Source organism: Streptopelia decaocto (assembly GCF_964273445.1).
Source record: "Streptopelia decaocto genome assembly, chromosome: 21".
In the NCBI taxonomy this organism is placed as follows: Eukaryota; Metazoa; Chordata; class Aves; order Columbiformes; family Columbidae; genus Streptopelia; species Streptopelia decaocto.
Genome location: NC_138676.1, coordinates 4,187,285 through 4,210,493, shown reverse-complemented (window position 1 = coordinate 4,210,493; position 23,209 = coordinate 4,187,285). Strand labels below are relative to the sequence as shown.

Genomic DNA, 23,209 nt, shown 5'->3' with positions numbered 1-23,209 from the left:
CGAGGTACATTAACCAGATGATGAGGGAGCGGCCTGACAGGGTTGTTAACTCCTGTCCTTCACCGTAACAAAGCTGTAAAACCATCCGGAGGGATCAAAGCGAGAGCAGCATTGCACTCTTCTCGCCTTAGCCCAGGTTGAGAAAAGAGCAGCTTTGCAGGAGGAATTTTGTTAGAGCCTGGGTGCGGTACCTGGAACCTATTTTGGCTCATGAATAAGTTGATATTTCTCCTGAATAATAGATGCACATGACGGTTGCTGAGAAGCAGATCTGCGAGTGGGCTGGGTCTCCGAAGGAGGGAGTGAGACATTCGGAGTGAGCTGCAGTCCTGCTCTGAACTGGGAGATGCTGGATGGTAAACCTGCGTGACTGAGGCAGAGAGGGTGCCTGGTTGGGCTTTTCATGTCTCCTGCGGTCAGTATGTACCATGCTCAGCTCAGGCTCTGGGGCTAAGACAAATACTTGTAATGAAAATATTCATCTGCCTCCATGAGGGGGTCGGCGTGGATGTGTGAATGGGAGGGGAATGGTGCCGTGATTAAATCCTAGCACAGTTTATGGTGGGGGTCAGCAACCCGTGACGTGTGTCTGCCAGGGCAAGCAGGCAGATTTGGGACAGCACAAAGCAAAGCTGGACCCTGGTGGTTGCTTTTTTTGGGAAGCAGTGGCTGTGTTCAGATGAGCAGGATGCTTTAAGATGCTGCCTCACGCAGTGGTGCTGAGAGGCAGCCTCTTGCTTCCTTGAGAGACAGCTTTCACCTGACTTTCTAGTGGCACGTTTTGCTTCTAATTTGGGAGAGAGAAGTGTAATCTGGCACAAGCCTGCCACCCTTGAGCAGCCGCCAGCCAGTTTATGGCACTCTCCGTCTGCGTGCTCCCTGCAGCCTCGCTGAGATACAGCAATGTTCCGTCCTTCCCATCCCTCTCCCGGGAGCTGCAGGGATGCGATGCCCCAGGAGAGGCTGATTTGGGCTGTGGGGTCGTTTGGACATTCAAAGGTTTATTCAGACGGGCTGTGATCCGCTGGGCTCAGTGGCAGCTGGGTATGGAGATTAGAGCTACAGAAGTCACTACTTAATGAATAATTCTCCCAGTGTCTTTCTCACAATAATGGCACATCCACGAGGCGTGACTTTAGCATATTCATTTTCAGAGAGCATGCAGCTCCTGGAATGACCTTCTTCAAGGATTTGGAAGTATTTGTGTCCGTCTGTCAGTTAGATGAGCGTCATTTCTGGCATGGCTTTCACCAGGAAAAGGTTGCAGGCGCTAAAATTGGGAGCATTTAAAAGACTGGGTGGAATGTGAGTGGTAAGGGCCAGAACACCTGTACCCGCATGGGTGTGTGTACCATGGCAGGGATGCTGATGGATCTACCTGTGCAAGCTTGGCCTGAGCAGTGAGATTCAGGCGTGGATGGGGATCGTTAAAAGAGACCGTCAGGCGACGGGATGAGAGTTCAACTCACTCTGGGGTGGCTGAGTTTGAAGGCACCTTAGACAGAGTTAGTTAGTCCAAGTTATTAGTTACTTCAGCTCTGAAATTCCCCAAGTGCAAGCAGCCAGTGTTCAGCCAAGAGTCCTGAGAAGGGGGCCTGGCAGGCATAAGTGCCAATAAAATTACTCTGAAGATGAATCCCTTGGCATCAAGGTGGAGCTCTCTGTATCCTGGAGGTCTAGATACTATCTCTGCCTCGAGCCTGGCAGAGTAGCCTCAGGAAGAAGCAAAAATGGCAATAAAAGTTACCTTTCTATAAATAAAGCCCGAAGGAAAGTAGGAGGGGGAGCTGCCAATTTCTGCCCTTTGTGGAGGAGCCACTGTCCATGGCATTGTGAGGATATTGGGATTATTGTCGCCCTGCGGAGCACGGGGACCCTGCCACTGCCCCATCCCCTGGCTTTGGGAAATCTGACAGCTGTGAAGGCCCTGGTGGCAAAGGGTTTGTTACAACCCTCTGAAGCTGTCACCCCACACATACACCTCCTTTCTTCCTCCAATTTATCTTTTAATGATGTTGCCAACGTAATTTCTCATCGCTGTCTCGTGTGCTCTGTGCTCTGCCTGGCGGTCCTTCTTGTCTCACCCAGGCATCTCGTACCATAACGCTCTAATGGGAAGAGACTCTGGCTGCTGAAGTTAATAACTTATCTGACAGCCTGAGTCATTCTTGTTACAGACAAAATTGTGAACCGTGCAGCAATCCAGGGCTGAGACCCCGGTCTGTGGGGAAAAATGGGTTGTAGAGCCGGTGAGTGTTTGCATTCAGATTGGGATCAACACATGGGCTCCCCTGCTGCTGACACTGTGCTGCACTTTTGGCTCGTAAATCTTCGGGTGCTTCCCAAAGCTTCGTTACATGTGGGAAAATGGAGGATCAGGGAGCCCAGGGAAACCTGTTCAAAAGGGAGCCCGTGGAGGAGCCGCAGTGAAATGAGGTTTTCACTCTGCACCGAGAAAACCAACACATCCAGAGAGACTGAAAGAGGAAATTCTTCTCTTCATTATCAACATGACAGCGACTCGGAGGAGCGAGTGTGCCGAGATGTGCTCACAGACATGCCACATCCCCCGTTTCCATAGCCTGCATTCTGCGTTTGCCAGGAAGCCCCAATCCCTCGAGCTGCTAAAAGGTCTTAGGGCCACGTGCAGCACTGAGCCCTCCGAGTCCAGGCAGCTCCGGTTTCTCCCTGTTCACTTCAACCATCGTTACTGCTCTGGCTCATTATCAGCTGAGCCAAAGAGTTTAGCAACTCTCTTTTAAAGATTAGTCATCTGTAGGAATGACATTTAGCACACTGACGTTCCAATCAAATGACAAGGGCTGCTCTTGTGCTTGAAGATATTTGTTTAATTAAAAAAAGGTAAAATCAAGCTGACTAATTAAGTGTTGTACCTTGAGATACAGCATGATGGAGTGCGGTGGGTCTGTGTTCTGCTGGTGCTCTCCAAACCCTGTCCCCTCCCCGGGCAAGGGGTGACCTGCCTCTGTCCCTGCCCTGCGACATTGGTGACAGTTGTAATAATAATGATGTAATTTGCCTGGTTGATTGGAGATGCTCCATAATTACTCCATGATTATAATATTCTTAGAGCAGCCATCACAAAACCCTCCAGTTTCTCAGAGCTCCCCAAGGGCTCGTCTCACTCCTCACCTTGCAAGTAAAACCCTGCGAGGGAGTCTGTCTGTCCGTCAGCTGTGTCTGCATCTGCCTTTGTGTTAGATTACACCTGCATGTCTGATTCCTATAAGGGCTGCTTGTTCACTGCTTTAGTTGAGTTGGGCTGTGAAACTCTTGGCTTAATTCTGTCTCCAGCTCTTGTTTGGCTTCTCCCATTTCTCATTCACATGGAGAAGCTCTGGGTGGGTTTCGCCCTTGGGTGATTCTAAAATGAGGAGGAATGACCTTCCCCAGGCAGGCACACCAGCCCGGCGATCGGTGGGAGCTGCGCTTTGCCAGCCCCTCGGGGATCGGTGCCTGTGCCGTGCTGTATTTAGCCTGTGAGCTACTTGAGCCGTGTGATTCCTGTCCAAAAGCAGGCAGCTATTTCCACCTCACCTCCAGAGCAAGCTGAGGTGCAGGTGAGCCAAAATAACAACGCCACAGGGGAAGCCAGAGTCAGAACCAGGCGTAGGCTGGAAGCTGAACAGACTGGGAGAGTTACCCTTTGCCTTTCCCACTGAGAGACCAGCTAAGAGCCAAATCCCACCTCCCTGGGCAATGCTGGAATGGCTCTGGGTTTATTGGATTGGCACATGAGGTTTTATGCTACTAAAGAAGACATTTCCTTCCAAATGCCTCTCAAGTGGAGGATGGGCCATGTTATTCTGACATGTCAGAGGTTTCCAGGCAGGCAAAAGCCTCTGTGTTCACTGTGGAGAAAGTAAATGAGAGAAGAAGGAGGAGCACATCACTGGGTGCTTCCAGCAGGCACAGTAGGGTTTGGAGACCCTGCCGAATTTCGGCAGAGACCAGAAATCAAAGGGAGAACAATTTTTAAATGACCTTCCTGTTTCCAAGGAGAAGGTTGTGTAGGTTTGTGGCCGTACTAATGGACTGCAGAACTGCAAGCGGCGATTGATTGTGTTGCAAAGCTGCTGAATTATAGTTGGGCATTTGCTTTATCATCCCAGATCCACCCCCCCCTTCCCTTTCCATGCTTTAGCATGAAAGAATCGATGTTAATCCCTCAGTCCCATTAGTGACTTTTGCAGAGATCACAGGCTGTCGGACTCTCTGTGCCTTGTTTGACCACCCAGCACTAAGCAGGGCTTAGGATTTGAGCCTCATCTCTTTAAAGAAGATATCTAACGGGGATGGGAGCTGGGGATTTTCTCTGTAGGTTGGTGTAGCGGTTTTGGCTGTGAGTTTTTGACCAGCTGCTAACCAGGGAGCCAGGAAAGCTCCGAATGCCATGCTGCATCTTTGCTAGGTCTGTCCCGCAGTTCTGGGGCTCAGAAGCACTGCAGGCCATAAACACGTTTCTGCAGCGTCGAGGGGTGCTGTGATGCTTGGGCAGCAGGGAGCAAGGGCTCTGGATCAGGCTGCTTGAGTTGGGTGCAACCCGGGAACCCCAGCCCTGCGGTGGAAAGGTAGTTTGCGATACAGCAGGAATTTATACAGGAATTTATAGCTCTTCAGCTCGAATTACCTGCATGGCTGCTCTTAGTGCTTCTGGAATATAAAGCTAAGATACTTGATGTTTGCTACTGAAAAGAAGAAAAATTATGCTTTTGAAAACTAAATCCCTTTTTAAGGTGTTCAGGGCGCACAGCGGTTGCTTGCTGCAGTGGGAAAGGGCTAACTTGCTCACTAGCTCTGCAAGGTCTCTTTTTTTCCCCTTAATGCATTCGAATCAGGTTATTAATATCTCTTTTTAAATAGAACAGGATTTTTTTTTCAGGGGTAGTGGAGAACTCAATAATTAAAAGCGCTGACAGCTGTGAAGCCAGGTCTTGGGTATGGAGCTGGTGAGCTGACCCCGCCTGATGCTGGAAGGTGTGTGTCAGGTGCTGCTTCTCTCAGCCACTAACAACAGAAGCTGTGGACTGCGTGGTGGTGAGATAATCCTTACTACAGCATTAACGAGCATTGTGGTCTTTCTTCTGAAAGATCACGGTCCATTCTTTCATCAGCCGGCTGTGTTGTGCATTGTTAGGCGTCCCTGGGTAGGTCCACAGGGAACCTGGTGTTATCTGGGCACATTTGGTTCAATGATTCAGTCTTGCAGGTCCTGAGGCAGCGGCCTTTGCTGTCCTGCTGGTTGGAAAGGTGAGGCTTGGTCGTTACGTTCTCTCTTACATGAGGTATCGCACGGAAACGGGCGTCTTCAAACGCTTTGGACAAAGCCTATGCAAAGCCTATTATGGAACTGTGCAATTTAGTCCAATCATGTTGAAATTGGGTCATCCTTTGTTAATGTGACTTTTTAAAATCTATGGAAGCGGTGCACAAAATATTCAATGCAATGCAGACCACAGAGGTGGGAATAGAGTCTGGAAACAGATCTGTCTCTGACAATGCTGACGTTGTCTTAGATGAGCAAAGGGGATAACTCAAGGTATTGAGTCACCAGTTTGAGAAGACTTGGTGGAGGAGCCCTTAAATGAGCTAATGGTTTGAACACACTTTGCCCAGGGTTCACCCGCAAGCAACCTTAAAGAAAGTCAAACAACTTTTTGTGGTTGTCATCAGCATTTCCCCTAAGAAAACAACTCCCAGTTGTCTTTCTATTTTGGAAGTGGGCTGCAAGTCAAACAGCTTTTCGTCTTGATAGGGATGCTTTTTAAAAACCATGTGTGAAGTGCAGCCGTTTATCAAGAAGTTCTCATCTGAGACCTGAGTCAACCCACAGCCTTCCTGGCTTAGGAGAGAGCCTGGACCAAGCGTTGGAGAGCTGACAGACGGTGCATCCTCTGAACGTGGTGTGGGCAAACAGGATTCTCTCTGCGGCCAGGCCAGGACTGATGAGACTCTCCGTTCCACCGATGCACACCAGCCTTGCCGCTTTCTGCTGCGTGATACGTCTTTTGCTTCTTCCTTGGCTTATCACCAGAAGATTGCAAAGCCCGGGTTCAACCCTCTTCCAAAGCGCTGCAATACAAGGATACCTGTGTCTTCCACGGCATTCACCAGCGTGTCTTTGGAAAGGGAGCGCGGTGACTGTAGCTGAGGATCTGCAGGATGTCCTGGCCAGCACTTGGCCCCTGTGGTGCTGATGGCAGTGTGAGAACCTGTGCAAGGAAGCAAACATGTTTAGGACAATGCATTAAGTCTTCTAAGGATGTAACAGATCCGCCTTGCTGTTGGAAGCAGTGAAATCGTGGCAATGTAGTCAGCATAACAGCGGTGCCACCATGTCTCCTGTCCCCTATCTAGCTCTGGCCACCTCTAGTGACATCTACAGAGCTGGAGCAGCGCAGGGGGAGGATTAATCTGGAGACGAGAAAGTTTCTGATGCTGCTTAAAATTTGTCTGAAGCTCTGAAACTCAAAGGGTTTCTATGTTTTGCAAACTGGTGGGTGGTCCATTCTAATTCTGGATATGCAGTTTATTCACATACACCACTAATCGTTTTTCAAATCCTGTTAAGTTCTTGTTCTTCTTAGTATCCTGTGGCAATGAGATACAGAAGCTAATTGTGCTTGTGTTGAGCTCCCTTGATCCACTTTGCTCATGCTTGCTTTAAATTTTAAGTGTTGTTCTGAGAAGCTTGGTTAATATTTTTTTTCTGCGAGCTAATCTGTGTTCTTGATCCCATTTGTTGCAACAGGGCTCAGGGACTCGGGACTGGAAGGGGAGAGCAGGGCAGCTTTTGCTTTGACTGTCGCAAGGTTGTAGAAATTCTGCATTCTCTGTGCCTCAGTTTCTCTGACAGCTTGGGAAACACGAGGAGTGGCCCTTGTGTATGTAGCCGAGGCAAATGTAGTGACAGAAATGGGGTTTGGAGGCATTTCGGAATCACTCTCACCCCGTTTCTTGACTTGTAATTCGCGCTTCGTGTTGTGCAAACCAGCTGTACCCCGCGGACCGTGCGTCGCTCCTTGCAGCGCTGGGCTGCAAAGCCTCTGCCTTTCCTCCCCAAGTCGGGAGAATGTGAGGTTGAAGTTAGCGCCCCTGATTAAATCCTCGAAGAACAAGCAGTTCTGCGTGCTCATTACTCAGTTCTGGCCGCGTTCAGCTTAATAACTAAACAGTAATTAGCTCCACAGTTTTGCTACTATACTTATAATAGCCCCCATTAAAGTTATGGGGTTTTTAGGCAGTAATGGCTTACGGAGTAATTAACGAGCAAGAAGCTTTTATTACTACCTTTATTTTTAGCCCGTGCTTCACAAACCTTTTCCGCCAAACACCAAAATCTTCGACAGAGCCCTTGTCCCCAGGGGCTGCTGTGCTGTCTGATCGCAAGGGACAGCCGCTGTCCCTGCCTCAGTGTACCCATCCCTGTGCCTCAGTTTCCCACATTTAGGGGATGCTTTGCCCCGGGGAAAAGCTATTAGAGACAATATACTTTGTACCCTGAAGTGTGTGTGTTTTTATTTTCTTCATAAAGCCTTTGTTGTAGGATTTGGCTGTGTTTGTTATTTCCTTGGCTGTTTTGTAATACAAGTAGTGTTTGCTATGTTTGTTTGGGGCTTTTTTGTGTGTGTTGCTCTTACCTCTAGACAATATTTTTACTCCGGTGACTTATGTATATATACAATCTCAACTCGAGCAATTCTTTAGTTTAATATGTTCTAAATCACCTCTGTTCAATGTGGGGAAAACATGGAGTAATGACGCTGGGGCTGATCAGCCCCAGAGGAAGACAGAAGGTAACGCTGACTGTAAACCAGATCACACATCAAATCAGTGTTTCCTATGGTAAGTGTCAGAGCCGATGCCAATTAACTTGATTTAAAAAAGGAACCTTCAGCGTTTAATAATCCAGCATGTTACTGACACATGGCTCCAGGATTTATTAAAGCTCTTTTATTAGATGAGTGCCCTTTTAATATTGTCTTGCCTTGACACCATTGCCCTCTGCTGGGGGATGTGAAATCTCTTTCACCATGTGGCATAGCCCTTCTGCTGCAGCCTGTCAAAACAGATTTCTGCCAAGGAAAGTCTCTCCAAACTATGCAAAACACCTTTGTTTTGGAAGTGGTTTAACCCCCAAATCGCTTACATTTGAGCTGATTTTTCAAAATTAAAAAAAAAAAAAAGAAAGTGTACTTTCTTTACTTAGATCTTTTTAACGCATTCATGTTTAAATTTGTTCCTCCTCCTTCTTTTCCCTGTGGAGGCGGAGATAACAGAAGCCTAAAACTGACAATCTGAACAAAACCGGGTTTTGTTTTGAATGCTCTCAGTGGGAAAAGGAGAGAGGTATTGTGCTGGGGCAGGGGCAGAGCGATTGCCTTGAAGAGGATCACAATCATCCCCAGGCTGTTTTTTGGCCAGCCTCCCTTGTGCCGTGAGCAGCAACGAAAAGCGTCGCTCAGCTTTGGTAGCAAGGGATTTTTTGGATGCAGGGCGAGTGCTCGGTCTTGGGCTGTGAAGCTGTGACTTCTCTCACCAGCGGTGTAAGATCGCAGGCGACCGTGTGTTTGCCAGCTGATGTTGTTCACAGGAGAAAACGGATTTCACCTCTTGCAGCTTTAGCATGTGACGGTGAGGTTGGAGCGCGGCTTTGTCACCCCGCACCGACACCATCAATTGCATTAACACATTGGGAGGGAACACGCTTGGAATACTTCGCCTGGGTCCAGATTTCATAGTGCTCACAGCAGCCCCAAGTGAATTCTTACCGTGTCCTTCAGTCGGGCTTCTCGGGGTCATCAATAAAATCAAATCGCTTCAGGAATTAACAGTGAGCAGATGTCTTTGCTGCAGGGCAGAGTGCGTGGTGCACGTTGGGTGCCGATGGGCAGCTTGGAGTGCAGAGCGTGGGTCAGAATGTGCGCTGTGGGTCAGAATGTGCGCTGTGGGTCAGAATGTGCGCTGTGGGTCAGAAGGTGGGCTGTGGGTCAGAACGTGGGCTGTGGGTCAGAATGTGGGCTGTGGGTCAGAATGTGGGCTGTGGGTCAGAAGGTGGGCTGTGGGTCAGAACGTGGGCTGTGGGTCAGAATGTGGGCTGTGGGTCAGAACGTGGGCTGTGGGTCAGAATGTGCGCTGTGGGTCAGAATGTGCGCTGTGGGTCAGAAGGTGGGCTGTGGGTCAGAAGGTGGGCTGTGGGTCAGAACGTGGGCTGTGGGTCAGAACGTGGGCTGTGGGTCAGAATGTGCGCTGTGGGTCAGAACGTGGGCTGTGGGTCAGAACGTGGGCTGTGGGTCAGAACGTGGGCTGTGTGTTGGCCCTTGGCAGCTGGAGCACCAAAGTGACAGAATGATTGAGCAGAGAGCTGCCAAATGCTCTGTTGCAAATTAAAAGGAATCGATCCTCAAGAGACGGATGCACAAATCGTTGGAGCCTCTGCTCATTTTCCCCCGGGTTGGAGGGGTGGAAATCGGAGTAGCTCTCCAGCCCAACGGTGCCCGTTCTCCATCGTACGAAGCGCAGGGTCAGCCTGTCCTGTGGGAGGATGCTGACAATCTGAGTCTGGATTGGCAGGAGGCAGGGAAAAGGCATCTTTAAGGTAAGAGCACTGTATTCGGAGGAATCTGCCCGTGACAAGCGGGGCATTTGCTACACGCCAGCCCGCCGTGGCAGCTTGCCAGCCGCTGTGAAGTGACTCTGCGTGGCTCTTTTAGTGTGTCATTTCCTCCCAGCCCCTCTCTATTTGCAGAGTTCTTTTCCTTGGTGCATTTGCAGCGAAGGCACTTTACTTAGGCAAGGTGTTGGGTCTTTTCAGAGCCGCCCCTTACGGCTCTGCCCCGCGGGGATGCTCGAGGGACATGTTCTGGCTTTATTAGAGGATTCAAAGGATGCTGGTGCTCAGTGCCCTCTGTTCGGGCACTGACAGCATCTGCAGGGACAGCAAGGACGAGGCCAGATGCTCTTTCCTGAAGGCACTGAGTGCTTTGGCAGTGCTAGACCAGCAGGATTTCTCTGGCTCTGAGAGCTGGACGGGGATGCAGCAGAAGGCTGATGTTTGCTGGAATAATTCCTCCTCTTCCTCTCTGGTTTGTTTTGTCTGGATGAGGCTGCTTTCTTGGGGTCTGAAAAAAAACGGGACGTTGTTGGGAGATGCTTTCTTGCAAGTCTGCAGGGTGTCCGGCCGCACAGAGCACATCCTTGGGCTGTGAAGAGCTTTTTCCTACCAGTTCCCTGCACTTGCCTACAGAAAACCTTGTTTTCCATAGAACAAGTTGTATTTGGTGATTGGCATAGAGGTTTGTTGTTTTTTAGCTGCCACTTTTGTTGAGGGACACTTACAGGACAAAAGCCAACCTGTGTTTTCCCAGGTAAATTAATATCTCTATGATTGAAGTGCTAATTTGGAAGAACCAGATTCTGCCCAGCAAATGGAATATTGTTTGCTTGCACTTTAAAAGGCCAACCCATCAGTTCTTGGAGCCGTTTCACTTCCAGTGGGCGCCGTGCCGGAGGCTGAGGTGGCCAAGGCACGGCCAAGGGAAATTCAGATCAGTGCAAACTGGGCTCATCAGGGATCTGAACCTGGGTCTCTCCATGGCTGCCCCATGCAACCAAGAAAAAGCCAAGTTTCAAGGGTCTCGGGGGGAAAAACATTTGTGAAGTAGCATCATATCTGCAGCCCAGGCTTGAGGAGCTCCCGTCTGATTTCAGGAGAGGGTCTGATATTTCCCATGGCACTGCAGTGGCGGGGACTGACCAGCCGGCCAGCAGGAGATCAGTGCTTTTCCCCAAGCAAACTGCTCCTTCCCTTCAACCGCAGCGTTCTCTGGGCTCTCCCTTGTCTGCAGCGCAGCCCTTGTAGCAGCGGGCTAATGCGTTCCCCCACATGGGAGCCGTGCTACTAAACTGCTACCCGTGTTTGCAAACTGTCCGCCGCGCACATCCCTGCTAAGCGATGTACTTTGCTTGCCAAGATAACTGCGATAAAATACGGTCGGCTTAAATCTTGCATGTGCTCGTATTGAATCAAACTAAGCCGTTGTGGCAGTTTAATACGCTCCAGTCGCAACACCTCCGAGATGGAAGAAATGAACCTGAGCGGGCGCTGAGTTAAAACTGGTTGCGTCAAACACGCCAGCGGGATGGTCTGAGCTGAGGGGACTGCAGTGGTGCAGTGTGGTCCCTGCTTCTTCCTCTGGGCTTGGTCAAGCAGGTGGTTGTGGATGGAGGGTCCTTTTCTGCGGGGGCATGGTTCAGACAACTTGTGCTTGGCTGGAGCCTTGCTTGACATGGGGGCGCAAAGGAAAGCATGGTTCTGGGCACCCAGGAGGGGTGGGATGCATTTTTGCTGTTCGCTGCTCCAGTTTGAGATGTGAACTCTATGTAGCAGCTCCCTAGTACTTCTGCCTACTCACCTTTGCTCTGTGTTGCAGGTTTCCTTCCAAATGAGTCCCTGAGGTTCCTGCCAGCAGCTCCAGCGGTGTCCTGTGGAATTGCCCTCCTGCTTCTGGTCCCAGCAGCCGAGGTCCCTCCAAACCTGCTTCTGCAATGGGTGGGTTGTAAGCACTGGTAAGACCTATGAGTCGTGTCGCCTTCGCTGCTCTCTCCCTCTCTCGCGTTCTCTCTGTCCTTGTTCCTTCTTGCCCATTTATTTCTGTTCTCCGTGTGCTCTGCTGTTCTGTCTCTGGGGTTTTCACTGTCAGGTAATGAGGAGCTGTGGGTCCAGTCAGTCTTGGAGATGCCGAAGAGACGAGACATCCTGGCTATCGTGCTGATAGTTCTTCCCTGGACGCTACTAATCACCGTCTGGCACCAGAGCACCATTGCTCCACTGCTTGCAGTGCACAAGGGTGAGAGAAATCAAACCAGCCCATGCCAAGTCTGTGCATCCCTCCCTCGTCCTCATCTCCTCTCTCATTTCACTCCCCCATGGCAGCCATGCTCATCTCAACTCCCAGTCCATGCTCATGCAGAAGCCTCCCCAATTCTGCTGTAGGAACGGCCCAGTGCTCGTAGGGCTTCTTCAGAAGCACCACACTCCAAGCCATGGGATATACTTACTGCACTTGGAGAGCTCTTCGTGGCCTAAATCCAGAATCAGAGTACTGAAGGAAGATGCTTTTCTGTGTTTCCCGATGATGCACGAGAGAGGAGTCCCTTCCTGCTGGCCCTTGCAGCATTCTGCACACGAGTTAATCCAGCAGGACAGCTGCTAAAAAAGAGAGCAGAGGAAACAAAGCTGCCACTTGAGACAGCTGCTGTGGGAGACATGGGGCAAGGAGCATTTTTTAAGTGTCTTCAGGAAAGCAGCGAACTGATGCTCTTGCACTTGAAGTAGAAGGCAAGAGCCAGCATCTCACCTGATTGTTTGGTGGAGTTACAACATCATGAGAAAGCCAGTTTCCACGTTACCTGTCACACAAAGCATTCAGTAGAGCTCTGGCCCCAAATCGGATGAATGCAGGAAGTTCTAGGGGATCCTCTCTGGCCAGAAACATCCTAGTTTTTATCCCATTCTTGGCATAGCAGCAATATCGAGGGGCTGTGAGAGCTCTTGGGGGCTGGAAGAAGCCACAGTCTTCATTCTTGGTCCTGCCCTTCTGCTGAGCACCAGGGCAGGTGGATCAGCTCGGGGAGGCTTGTCGTGTGGAAGGCCAGCTCGTTTTCCCTCTCTGCTCCCTTTCTCTGGGAGGTTCTCCCCTTTTCATTCTAACGTTCCCACCCATCCTCCACAGTTGTGTATCCTTTTGCTGAACAGTCCAATGTGCACTTTGCATTGTCAGAAGTTCAGAGTCTGTCCTGAGCAGTTTAACCTTTCCCCGTGGAGGACTGACAGCCACCTGTGGGGCTTTGGGCAGCTCTTAAGGGAAAAATGACTGTGATCCCCTCTGAAAAGTGCTTTGGAGGATGAGGGATCTACTGGGCTTTAAAACAGGACTTGAAAGACTACTGAGAATACAGTTTGGTTCAATACCATAAAAACTGGGAGCTGTTTTTTGCAGATGGCCACGGACACTGAGCTTACAGCACAGAGACCGCTGTTCTGACTCCATCCTGAACTTACCGGTGCCCTTGGTACGATGCTTCCTGTGCCTCTGCTCCTCTGAGCCCCCAGGGGAGAACGAGTGGTGATAGACACCAACCTGAAAGCTCTTGGGAGAAATCATTTTGTTCTTGTAACGTGGTCCCGAGATCCTTTGGTAGCAGGTGCTGAGCGGCAGCGCTTGCACTGCCAGGATTTACAGCTGAGGGTTTGACCTGCGGGGAGTTGCAAACTGTCTCAAGTACCGCCCGGGCTAATTACATTTGTGGCTGTGTCCAATGCATTTTGCAGATTTATTTTTGAATTGATTCCAGCGTTCTCTGCTTTCAGAGAGTCCCGCTATGTGGTGCTGATGTGTTTTGCCTTATATAAGGCCTGATACCAACATTTGCAATGACACCTTGTCCCTGTGTCCAGCCCCCAAATATACACCCTGCTTCCGTCAATGCCATGGAGTGTGAGCCCTTCATTCCATTCAGGGCTGGTGTCAGAGTCTCTGCTGCTGGAATAGTAACATGCTCTGAAAAAAACACAGGTAGTACCCTGCTGGGCCAGTTCTAATGTCTGTCTGTTCCTGTTCCTGTTCCTTCTCATCTGAAGTTCCTGGTAGTAGCTGGTTTTGCAAAATCCGTGGCTCAAAGTGTAATGTGCCCACAGAGAGCAGCTGGTTCACACCCTGAAGGGATGTGCCCCTTATCTCTGCCACTTCCCAGCTGTAGAGTGTGCTGTTCCTGCTGTCTGCAGTGGTGCCGAAGTGGGAAAGTCACACTCTGGAAAAGTGACAGATGCATAAACTTGTTTTTTTTTTTTTAACTTGAGCTGATCGTGAGCAAGTCTCTGCAAGGATTTGATATGTTTGGATCAGTGTATCCTATATATGTGCCGTTCATTGTTCACATCTGAATGGGCTGTTACGTTCAGAGATCGGCAGGGTCTTTTTGAGGAGAGGTTAGTCAGAGGCAAGTGAAAAACTCTGCGGGAAAAAACCTACAATTACAGGCTTTAACTGCTCTCCATTTCTGGATTTGAAGTGTGTCTATGCGGCAGCACTGTCCTGGGCTCTCAGGCCTTCTTTGGTGCTGGATTTCTAACAGCAGGAACTTCTTTTCTCATGTGTGTTTGTCCCTCATTCCTCTATTTGTGTACTTATTTATTAAAGCCTCCCTCCAAGCTTGTTTCCTTTCCTCTGAAACCACGAGGGTGACCTGCTATTAGCACGCAGCCTGCCGGCTCAGTCGGGGGGTGTTAGAGGCCCGAGTCCATGCGGCTTTTTCTTCTCTCTCACACCCTTGCTCAGATGATGGTGGTGACTCCCGGCGTGATCTCGCTGCAGGCTTCGACTCCAAGGAATACTGCTTGTCGGACCGGGACATTGTGGAGGTGGTGAGGACAGAATACGTTTATACCCGCCCACCCCCGTGGTCAGACACCCTCCCCACCATCCACGTCATTACACCCACCTACAGCCGGCCGGTGCAGAAGGCAGAGCTGACGCGCTTGGCCAACACCCTCCTGCACGTGCCCAACCTGCACTGGATCCTGGTGGAGGACGCGCAGCGGCGCACGCCGCTCATCACCCGCCTGCTGCGCGACACGGGGCTCAACTACACCCACCTCAACGTGGAGACGCCCCGCAACTACAAGCTGCGGGGAGATATGAGGGATCCGCGCATCCCCCGCGGGACCATGCAGAGGAACCTGGCCCTGAGGTGGCTGAGAGAGACCTTTAACAAAAACAACAGCCAGCCTGGGATTGTTTACTTTGCCGATGATGATAACACCTACAGCCTGGAGCTGTTCGAGGAGGTAAGAGCCCGCCGGGGGGGTCCTAACTGGCTGAACGCAGCAGATCAGCATGTGGGTTGGTGTAGAAGATGCTGACAGTCTTGTTGGGCTTGAGCAGGGGCAGGTTCCCACGTGCTTTCCCACTTTCCCAGTCCTCTAAAAGAACTCCTGTGCCTTTCCCTATCTGCAATGGTCTTAGAGTGCCAGCTACACTGTACCTCACCGGGTTTCCAGCTCAGAAATTACTTGTTCTCTTGCTCTCCTGAGGCCAAGCTCTTGCAGCAAGGGACGAGAAAGGAGGATTGCCTCCTTCCTTACCAGTTGCCAGTTTTCATGCCAGGGATCTCCTATTTATTTGCTCCATACATGCCCCCTTTCCCTTCCCTGGTGGCTTTCACTTGAGCTTGGATAGCGACAGCAATTTAAAAAGCTGAAAGCAAATTCAGACTGAATGTCTTTCTTCCACAGTCCCTTTGAGGCTGGCTCTGGCAGCATCCTGAGACAGACGCTGCACATTAATAAAGCAGAAAGGGTTCCTTCCTTCCCCCGTGTGCTTTGCTCACAGAGCCTTCTCCTCTCTGATATGTAGCTGCAGTTAAGGTCACATGGAGCCAATGAAATGTGCTGTGAAATGCAGAAGACACGCACTATTGTTCCCCGCGGACAGGGGCTGCATGTGTATAATGCAGAAGGGCAAGTGCCAGAGCTCTCCTGGTCTCGTTTGCGGTAATTAGCGGTGATGAGATTAGCTCTGGGAGATCCCTGATCTAAGAGACTGGGCTGAGAGCGGAAGGCGAGGCCAAGCCAGCCAGCGGAGCGGGACAGGGCGCTGCGGGCGAGCGGGCAGACGGGCATTCGAATCATCCGTGTTGGCAAGTGCAGGCACCTGAAGTGTCCCCGATGGCTCCCGTCTATTTCTGTTGACTCAACGGGGAGCAGAAGCATCCAGCGTTGTTCTGCTGAGCAGCAGGAGCAGCTACAAAGCGCCATCCTGCGTGCTGGGTGTCTCTGGACAAGCTGCACTTCTTGGCTGTCCCTGAGGTCGTGGGCTACAGCTGCTTGTGTGCCTCACTGAAAATGCTTTTAGCCTTACTGGGGCTCGTAGGCTGAGATTACAGCTCCTTAGCTTTCAGAGAAAGCCATTCCTGCATTTCCAGGTGCTTCCCTCCTCTGTGTCCTGATTTCCCCAGCTGTCCATGTGGAGGACTGACACCCCACAGCCCTGAAGACCTTTGGACAAGCAAACACTCTTAAGTTTCACTTACGTTTGTCACTAGCAGCTTTGTTTTTTAGTGCTGAACTCAGTGGTTCTGTGACTATCCATTACTATTGCTATGGTTGGTTGCCACTTCCCAAAGCACTTTTCTCCTCCAGCTCCAGGTTGTCCATCCTCGTACAGTGGGTCATGAGCTCTGCAGCTCGGTCCCAGCCGCAGGGACATCGCGCAGTCTCTTCGCTTTAGGTTGTTGTGCTGAAGCTCGGGGTGTTCGTCTCCCGCAGGACAGTGAGTGAGGTGAAGTCGTTCCGCTGGGACGCTGGTTTGTGTGTTGGAGGTCCCAAGAAGCAAATCCCTTGTGCACCCACCAGACCCTTCTCTTTCCTTGCCTCCAGATGCGCAGCACCAGGAAGGTGTCGGTGTGGCCAGTAGCCTTTGTCGGCGGCTTGCGCTACGAGTCCCCCAAGGTGAACGCTGCGGGGAAGGTCTACGGCTGGAAAACCGTGTTCGACCCCCATCGCCCCTTCGCTATAGACATGGCGGGGTTTGCCGTGAACCTCAGGCTGATTCTCCAGCGATCTCAGGCTTACTTCAAACTGCGAGGAGTGAAAGGAGGCTACCAGGAGAGCAGCCTGCTCCGGGAACTAGTGACTTTGAATGACCTTGAGCCGAAAGCTGCCAATTGCACTAAGGTATGGCCTTTTCCTCAGACATGGCTTGGAAGGGTCCAGAGGTAGGAAAAATCCTGTTCAGCCCCATCATTTAGTCACTTGTCCTCTGGGTTTGAAATGAGCACACGTGCATTGCAAGAGAGCTGGGAATGGGCAATTATGTATTAAAATGTGTGGAGGGAAGTTAAGTTTTTTGGCTGCAAGCTGCTAGCAGTTGCCATAGGCCTTGAAATATGGAGTCTCCTCTCCCCTGTAACTGTTCCTCTTTCTTATATTACATCTAGAAAATATCCTAATTATTTTCAAGATCTGTGGCCTTGCTGATCCCCTGGAGCAGGGAATTCCAGAGGTGAAATGTCCTGTTGGCTGCAGAGAAGGACTGTTCACACCATCACTGTCTTACTGCAAAGCCGCCTTCTCCCTCTTGACATCTATACAATAGCCCCTAAGTGCTAAACAACCTAGAAACTCAGAACACAATGATAGTTCTTGCCCTAAAGACTTCCCGGTTTAGGATGAGAGACAACAGATGGATGTCTATCTGGAATGACAAGGGAGAGTGCAAGATACAATGGGACAATGCTGGTTAGTGTGACAGGCATCAGTCATAGCACATCAGCAACGGAGGTGCTGTCAAGGGCTTTTGAAAGCTTTGTGAGTGGGTCCCCGGGGCACAGCAGGTGTGGAGGGGCCCCCCTGGGATCACAGACCCCCGTGTAGCACTCTCACACCTTTGTCTGTAACAGGCACCAGCCAGTCTGATTTAAGGAGTCTTTACTGCTTGATTAGCCCAGGAGGATTATTCTTTTTTTTTTGCAAATAAGCTGTTAGTGCCAACAGACTCAGGGTTAGATCCAGGTCTCCATTCCTTTTTGGGATAGAAAATAAGTTTGAATAATACCCTTTGTCTCTGCTTCCCACCTGCACTGCTCCACAGCCACCAGGATCTCAACATTCAGCAGCGCTTGGTCAAGGAGTCCAGGGGTAATGAAGAGGAGCTGAGGGGAGGGAGCAACTTTATTTAGTGTCTGATACCTGCTATGCCTCATTTTTTACATCTACATGCATGTGGTTATGGCTGTCCAGCACTGGGATAAATAACACAGATGGTCTCCCAAGGCTGGGAAGGGAGATTGGATTATAATTAGATCTCTGTTCTCGGGCACTGTGTGCCCTCCTGGCTAACCAGAAAGCACTGGCTGGAAATCAGTGTGTTGCCAAGAGGCCAAGGGAGATGCACAGGTTGCTTTTAGTCTGGTGTGCGGAAGATGAGGCTGGTTGTGGAGGAAGGAGGGGAAGGAAAAGGTTGTTCCCAGGCAGGAGGAAAAAAACGGTGCTGTTGGATGGGCTGTGGTGTCAGTGCTGTCACACAAGAGCCGCGGGTCAGAGATGCAGAGGAAGCAGGAATCGCTGGCCGGGATTTGAAACAGGCTGCGTTGTTTTTTTTAGCTGGGCTGTGGGGATCTTAACAAGGGTCCTTGTTGAGAACTGAATGCTTTCTGCTCCTGGCAAACTCTGAGTGCAGCTTTGCAGGTTGAGCTTTGCCTTTCTGCTTTTAGCTGGTGCCAGCAGCCTCCATTTCCCAATTGCTGTTTTGCTCACCCGTTTGATGAGGAGGAGGCTTCAGAGAAGGACAAAAGTAAGCTGTGGGGTCCTTTTGCTCCAAAATCAAAGCACAGACTCCTGTCTCTTTGTGCGAGTGTGCCCCCAGCCGTTGTCATGGTTTGCTTCTGTTAAGCGCAACCATAACCATACTCCTGCTTTGCAGTGAGATTTACATTAAAAATTATGATGTGCTCAGATAGAGCCGTTAAGGAGGGATCAGAGAAGTGCGCAAGATAAGCATAGACATCTGCTCTCCAAAAATGCTGCCTTCCCTGTGTGCAGTGATGCAATTTGTAATATTTATCAGAACTCAGCCCACAAGTGCACACTCCTGCAAAAAGCTTACGCTTTGGCCAAACACATATACATACTGCTTATTTTCTTTAATTTGGAAACTGTCCAAAATGAAGGAGAAAATTAAGGAAGTCAGTATTAATTGCCAAGGAGAAAGAAGAGTTATCCCTCCTTATCAGGAAAAAAGGGTTGGTTTATACTGGAGCTGTAAAGAAACAAGGTTTTGCAAACGTGTTATGTATTTCTGCATTCTGCCGCTTCTCTATTTCACCCCATGCACCCCCAAAGTGAACCCCACCCTCTTCAATCCATTGACAGAGGACAGAGGTCTGAAATCCTGTGTTTCCATAAGGTAGAGTAACTGGGACATATTCTGCTCCCCATTTTCTATTAACACCAGAGGAAACAACCTCGGTATCAATGCACTGGGATCGAAGCGATGGCTAAATGTAGTTCATTCCTCTCCTTATCTCTTGGCTGAGTCAGATCTGAGATGATTTTAGGTGATTTAATATAACTGGGGTTTTTGGCACTTAGCTTTAACAATGCCAAAGTGGTATCTGGTTTAAAGAAAAGCTAATGACGTGTAGTTGTGGTCTTTTGTTCATGGAGTACGTGGTCGGAGTTGTCTGAGCCACCAGCAGGGTTGAGTGTTTGTGTGTCAGAAGTGCAAAGAGCTCTTACCCGCTGGAAAGGAGAATCCGCCGCAAGATTTTTCTAGCACCTGGGCCACGTTAAGGTTTGTCCATTCTGTTTGTTGGATGAGGAGCCCGTGGCTGAGAGCCACTTGTACAGACCTGTTTGGTTTTGGCTTTTCACAGGAAAGGAACGCGGCGATGGTGAGCAGGACGGTAATAAAGGCCAACGGTGATGAGCGGGCTCTGAAACGGTTGTGGGGGAGTGATGAAATGGTTCTTTGGACCCACTCCAGGCAGTAGTTGTTCTCTCCTGCCTTAGTGTTAGCAGGCGAGATTTAAGCCCCGCACAGGAGGTGGCTGCTCACATCAGAGACAAATTTGGTCAAACAGCTCCTTGGGAGGTGGGGGTGCTGCTGTTTAACCAGAAGGGTTTGAAAAGCGCTTTGTTCATCCTTTAGAAACAGAACGTGCTCTCGTTTCTTCAGAAAAGCGCGGACTGGGTATGAAATAGTTCACAGATACTTGGATTAAATGTGCAGAATATTGTCATAGCAACAAGAGGGAAACCCCCACAAGGTAGGAAATGTCAATGCGAACAGGTGAAGGGAAGCGGGAAACTGGAGCTCAAAAGGGATAAAGCTACTCCCAGCAATCCAGGTTCTTGGAGCAAAGCAGTAAATAGAATTGAGCCTGGTGAGGGGAAGGTATTTCAAACAGCTTCCAGAACCATCTGTGCCAGCAGCCGAGCACAGCCAGTAGAAACTGTTTACCTATAATACAACCCCCTGCCTCCAAAACTGTTAGACCACCTCTTCAATTTGTATTTTCTCCAGTACTCCTCCACAGATGTTGATCTATATTAAACCTTGCTGCCAGGACTGCGGGAAGCTTTTAGTGGGCGCCTCAGTTCTGTTTTAAGCAAGTTGGAGAGGGGCTTTAAAGTGATGCAAAGTGTTGTAACTGGTATGGAATAGTGGATGGCTATTATCCGATAATGGATTTTCAGAGAAGCACTGAAAAGTCCTTTTTAATATATCACACAACCAAGGGCAGTGGTGCCAACTGGTGCAGCTGGTCTACTCAGTATAACCAACTATTCCCCCTAATACATGAGCTGCAAAGTGCCCTGAAGTGGCCAGAATTTGCGTTTCCACCCTGAGCCTCGCAAATAACTCCATCCCAGCCAAGGATGCAGTAACGTGATAACCAAGAATCAGAGTAAGGAACTTGCTCTGTGGGGGAACGTGCACGTGATTCCCCGGTTATGAAAGAACCGCCCCACATCATTGAAAAGGTTGATGAGCCTTTTGAGGAAGATGGTTGATAACTACATGGAAGGAGCAGGTTAATGTCCCAAGACAGTACACTGTAAAATGGGTAATTTCTGTGCAGTTTGGATAGCAGTAGGCCTGCCTAAATGAAATTTTATGCAAACCTCCTTTCAGCTGTGAATGCGCCATTAGGCTCCAGGGTAGATGGTTAAATTGCACTATTGATTTAATGTGCAAGAATATTTGTTAGTGCAGAGAAGAGATGCAGCTAATGACTTCTGTTGGCTTCTTCAGATTTTAGTCTGGCATACAAGGACAGAAAAGCCTGTGCTGGTGAATGAGGGGAAGAAGGGATTCACAGATCCCAACGTGGAAATCTGACTGTTCATGGCTGAGCGGAGACCAACACCAGGTAACAGCTCACATTGTTGAACAGCAATGAGAAGCAATGGTAAAAAAGGAAAATAGCAGACAATGACGGGAAACTAAGACACAAGGGTGAAGGATGTGGACTCATCCACCTGCAAACACCTGAGGAAAGCCAAGGCAGTGTCAGCGAAAGCATTTTAAAGTGAGGCAGAAGCTTTCGCTGAGGGAAGAGTTTAATTTATATCCACATCAAAGCCACACACAGTCAGTGACAAGGGAGGGTGTAGATTAAACCCCACGCGAGGGGTTTTTTAGCTCCTTAGCACATAGCATCTTCTTCCAGGCAGAAGAAGAGAACATCCACATTGATGGCTGTCTTCCTGCTCATTTGTTCATGCCCTGCCTTCCCACTTTTAATTACCTGAGGTTCCTTGTGTGTTGAGTCTTCTGTGTTTGCAGGGTGCCCTGTGCAGTTGGTTTGCTAGAGCGAAGGATGAGCTATTCACTTGTGTCTGCATCCAGACTACACTGCTGCTCTTCACCATTACAGGTTCAAAAAATGCATGACTCCCTTTATCTGGAGTGTAGAACCAGGCCTGGCGGGGAGAGGAGGTTGCTGCTTATTTTCTTTTCCTCTTGAATACGGAGAAGCAAGAGCAGCAAAGGGAAGGTGTAGATTTGCTTGGCAGTGGTGTATTTTCAACAGCGATGAGCTCTGCTGTAGCACGTTCCCTGTAGCACCCTGGCTGGTGCAGCCCTGCGTGCTGCAGTGGCCTCTCCGCTGCCCGCTGGCAGGACAGCAGAGGAAAAGCCTGCGCTGCACATTATCTGCACTATATATAGCGGCTTTGCAGAGAGGCCGTAGCTCTTGAGCGCTGTCACAACTGCTTCTCACCAACACGCAGTTGCCTAGCAGCCGTGCTCACAGATCCGCAATCCGAGATGGGTTTTGGGATAGTTCCAAGGGGTGGCAGCTAACTGCAGCCAGGCAGGAGGGTAATAAACATGCCGCTTGTGTCTCTGTTGCAGATTTCTTTGTGCACAGCCTGCAAAGTTCCTCTCCACGGCATACAACCAGCCAGACGTGCAGTAGCCAGGACCTCTGCTGACTTCCAAGAGTTTTAGAGTACTGAAAACAAGCAACACTGCATACATAAACTACTCAGATTCCCCTGCCCTTCCTCCTGGACTCTGAGCAGGACCAGACGCTCTGGAGGTGGAGAAAAAGCACAGAAAACACAGGACTGACATCAATCAGTACAAGACCAGCTGCCTCGCGACATGCTCGGTTTGGGAGAAGCGTACGCAGGGCACGATGCACTGAAGACACGGCCCAGCTGGGACGGCGCTCTAGACTGAGGGGGCTGTTTGACAGGACCTGGAAGGAGGGTGAGAACGCCCACAGGAGTGGGTTGGCCCCCGGTGACTTGTTTTTCCTGAGACACACGTACCTTGTGGCTATGTGTGCGACAGCCTAAGCAGCTCTCTGTTCGCGGAGGGGACAGCTGCCTTCTGAGATGGCACCTTAGCCCTTAATTTTAAACCTACTTTAATCAGTGTTTATTACGCTGCACAAGACAGAAAGGTTTTTGGGGAGGGTGAAAAGCAAGGCAAGTTAGAACAAACCCATTAAGTATCTCTGTTCTCTTTGTATTCCCTCTCCCTTCTTTAGCTTCATGGTTTGGAGGGCACTGACATACCTCTGTGTTCCTGGATGGAGTTATGTTTACAGCATGTGGTTCTCTATTCATCCATGCTAAAAGAACTGGAAGTGGATTTTAATGAGATTGTCGTGGCAATACACCGTAATACTTCATCCAGGCTCAGATCTCGGTTCTGTTTCATTCTCATTTGGTTCACATGAGCATTAGGTGTGGGATTCTCTGAAGGGCGCTCCAACACAAAGACGAACTTCCAGTCTTAAAAAATAAAGTTAACTGCTTAAAACTAGGGATTGAATGATAAAAGCTGATTTTGGTGCACTTACCATTCTGCTGGAATATATCCTTCAGCCCCAGCCCCTTTTCCAGGGCAATGCCAAACCCCTGCAGAGCAGTTGGAGAGTTAACTTTGGATACAGCACCCTTGTAAAGGGGATCCTGTAGTGCTCTGCTTCTTCAGCACCAGGCTTGAGGTAGGTTGAAAAACTGTCGATGTAGAACATTAGTCGCCTCTCCCCTGTTCTGTAACATCAAAGGCCCAAAGCATCGCACTGATGAAAGGGTGTTCTCTGATGAAACTGTATTTTGCTTCTCAGTGAGACACAGGACTGAGCAGTGCAGAAGAGGAACGTGGGT

General features: G+C 49.8%; 1 protein-coding gene across 3 annotated transcripts in view; it reads left to right on the top strand.

The window, feature by feature from the left end:
* B3GAT1 (beta-1,3-glucuronyltransferase 1) overlaps window positions 1-22,848 on the top strand; it is a gene marked incomplete at its 5' end in the record, with an annotated part of 28,402 nt that extends 5,554 nt beyond the window's left edge. The window contains 5 exons of one of the 3 annotated variants that reach the window (XM_082070174.1): window positions 11,454-11,572; window positions 14,397-14,869; window positions 16,460-16,756; window positions 20,838-20,955; window positions 21,942-22,848. In XM_082070174.1, coding sequence (XP_081926300.1) covers window positions 11,569-11,572; window positions 14,397-14,869; window positions 16,460-16,756; window positions 20,838-20,924 — 861 coding nt within the window. In that variant the 3' untranslated portion in view covers window positions 20,925-20,955; window positions 21,942-22,848. Of the gene's footprint in view, window positions 1-11,453; window positions 11,573-11,758; window positions 11,871-14,360; window positions 14,870-16,459; window positions 16,757-20,837; window positions 20,956-21,941 lie in introns of those variants that run through there. The other 2 variants (XM_082070173.1, XM_082070172.1) reach the window with 2 other exon arrangements.
* Between the last annotated feature and the right edge of the window lie 361 nt (window positions 22,849-23,209).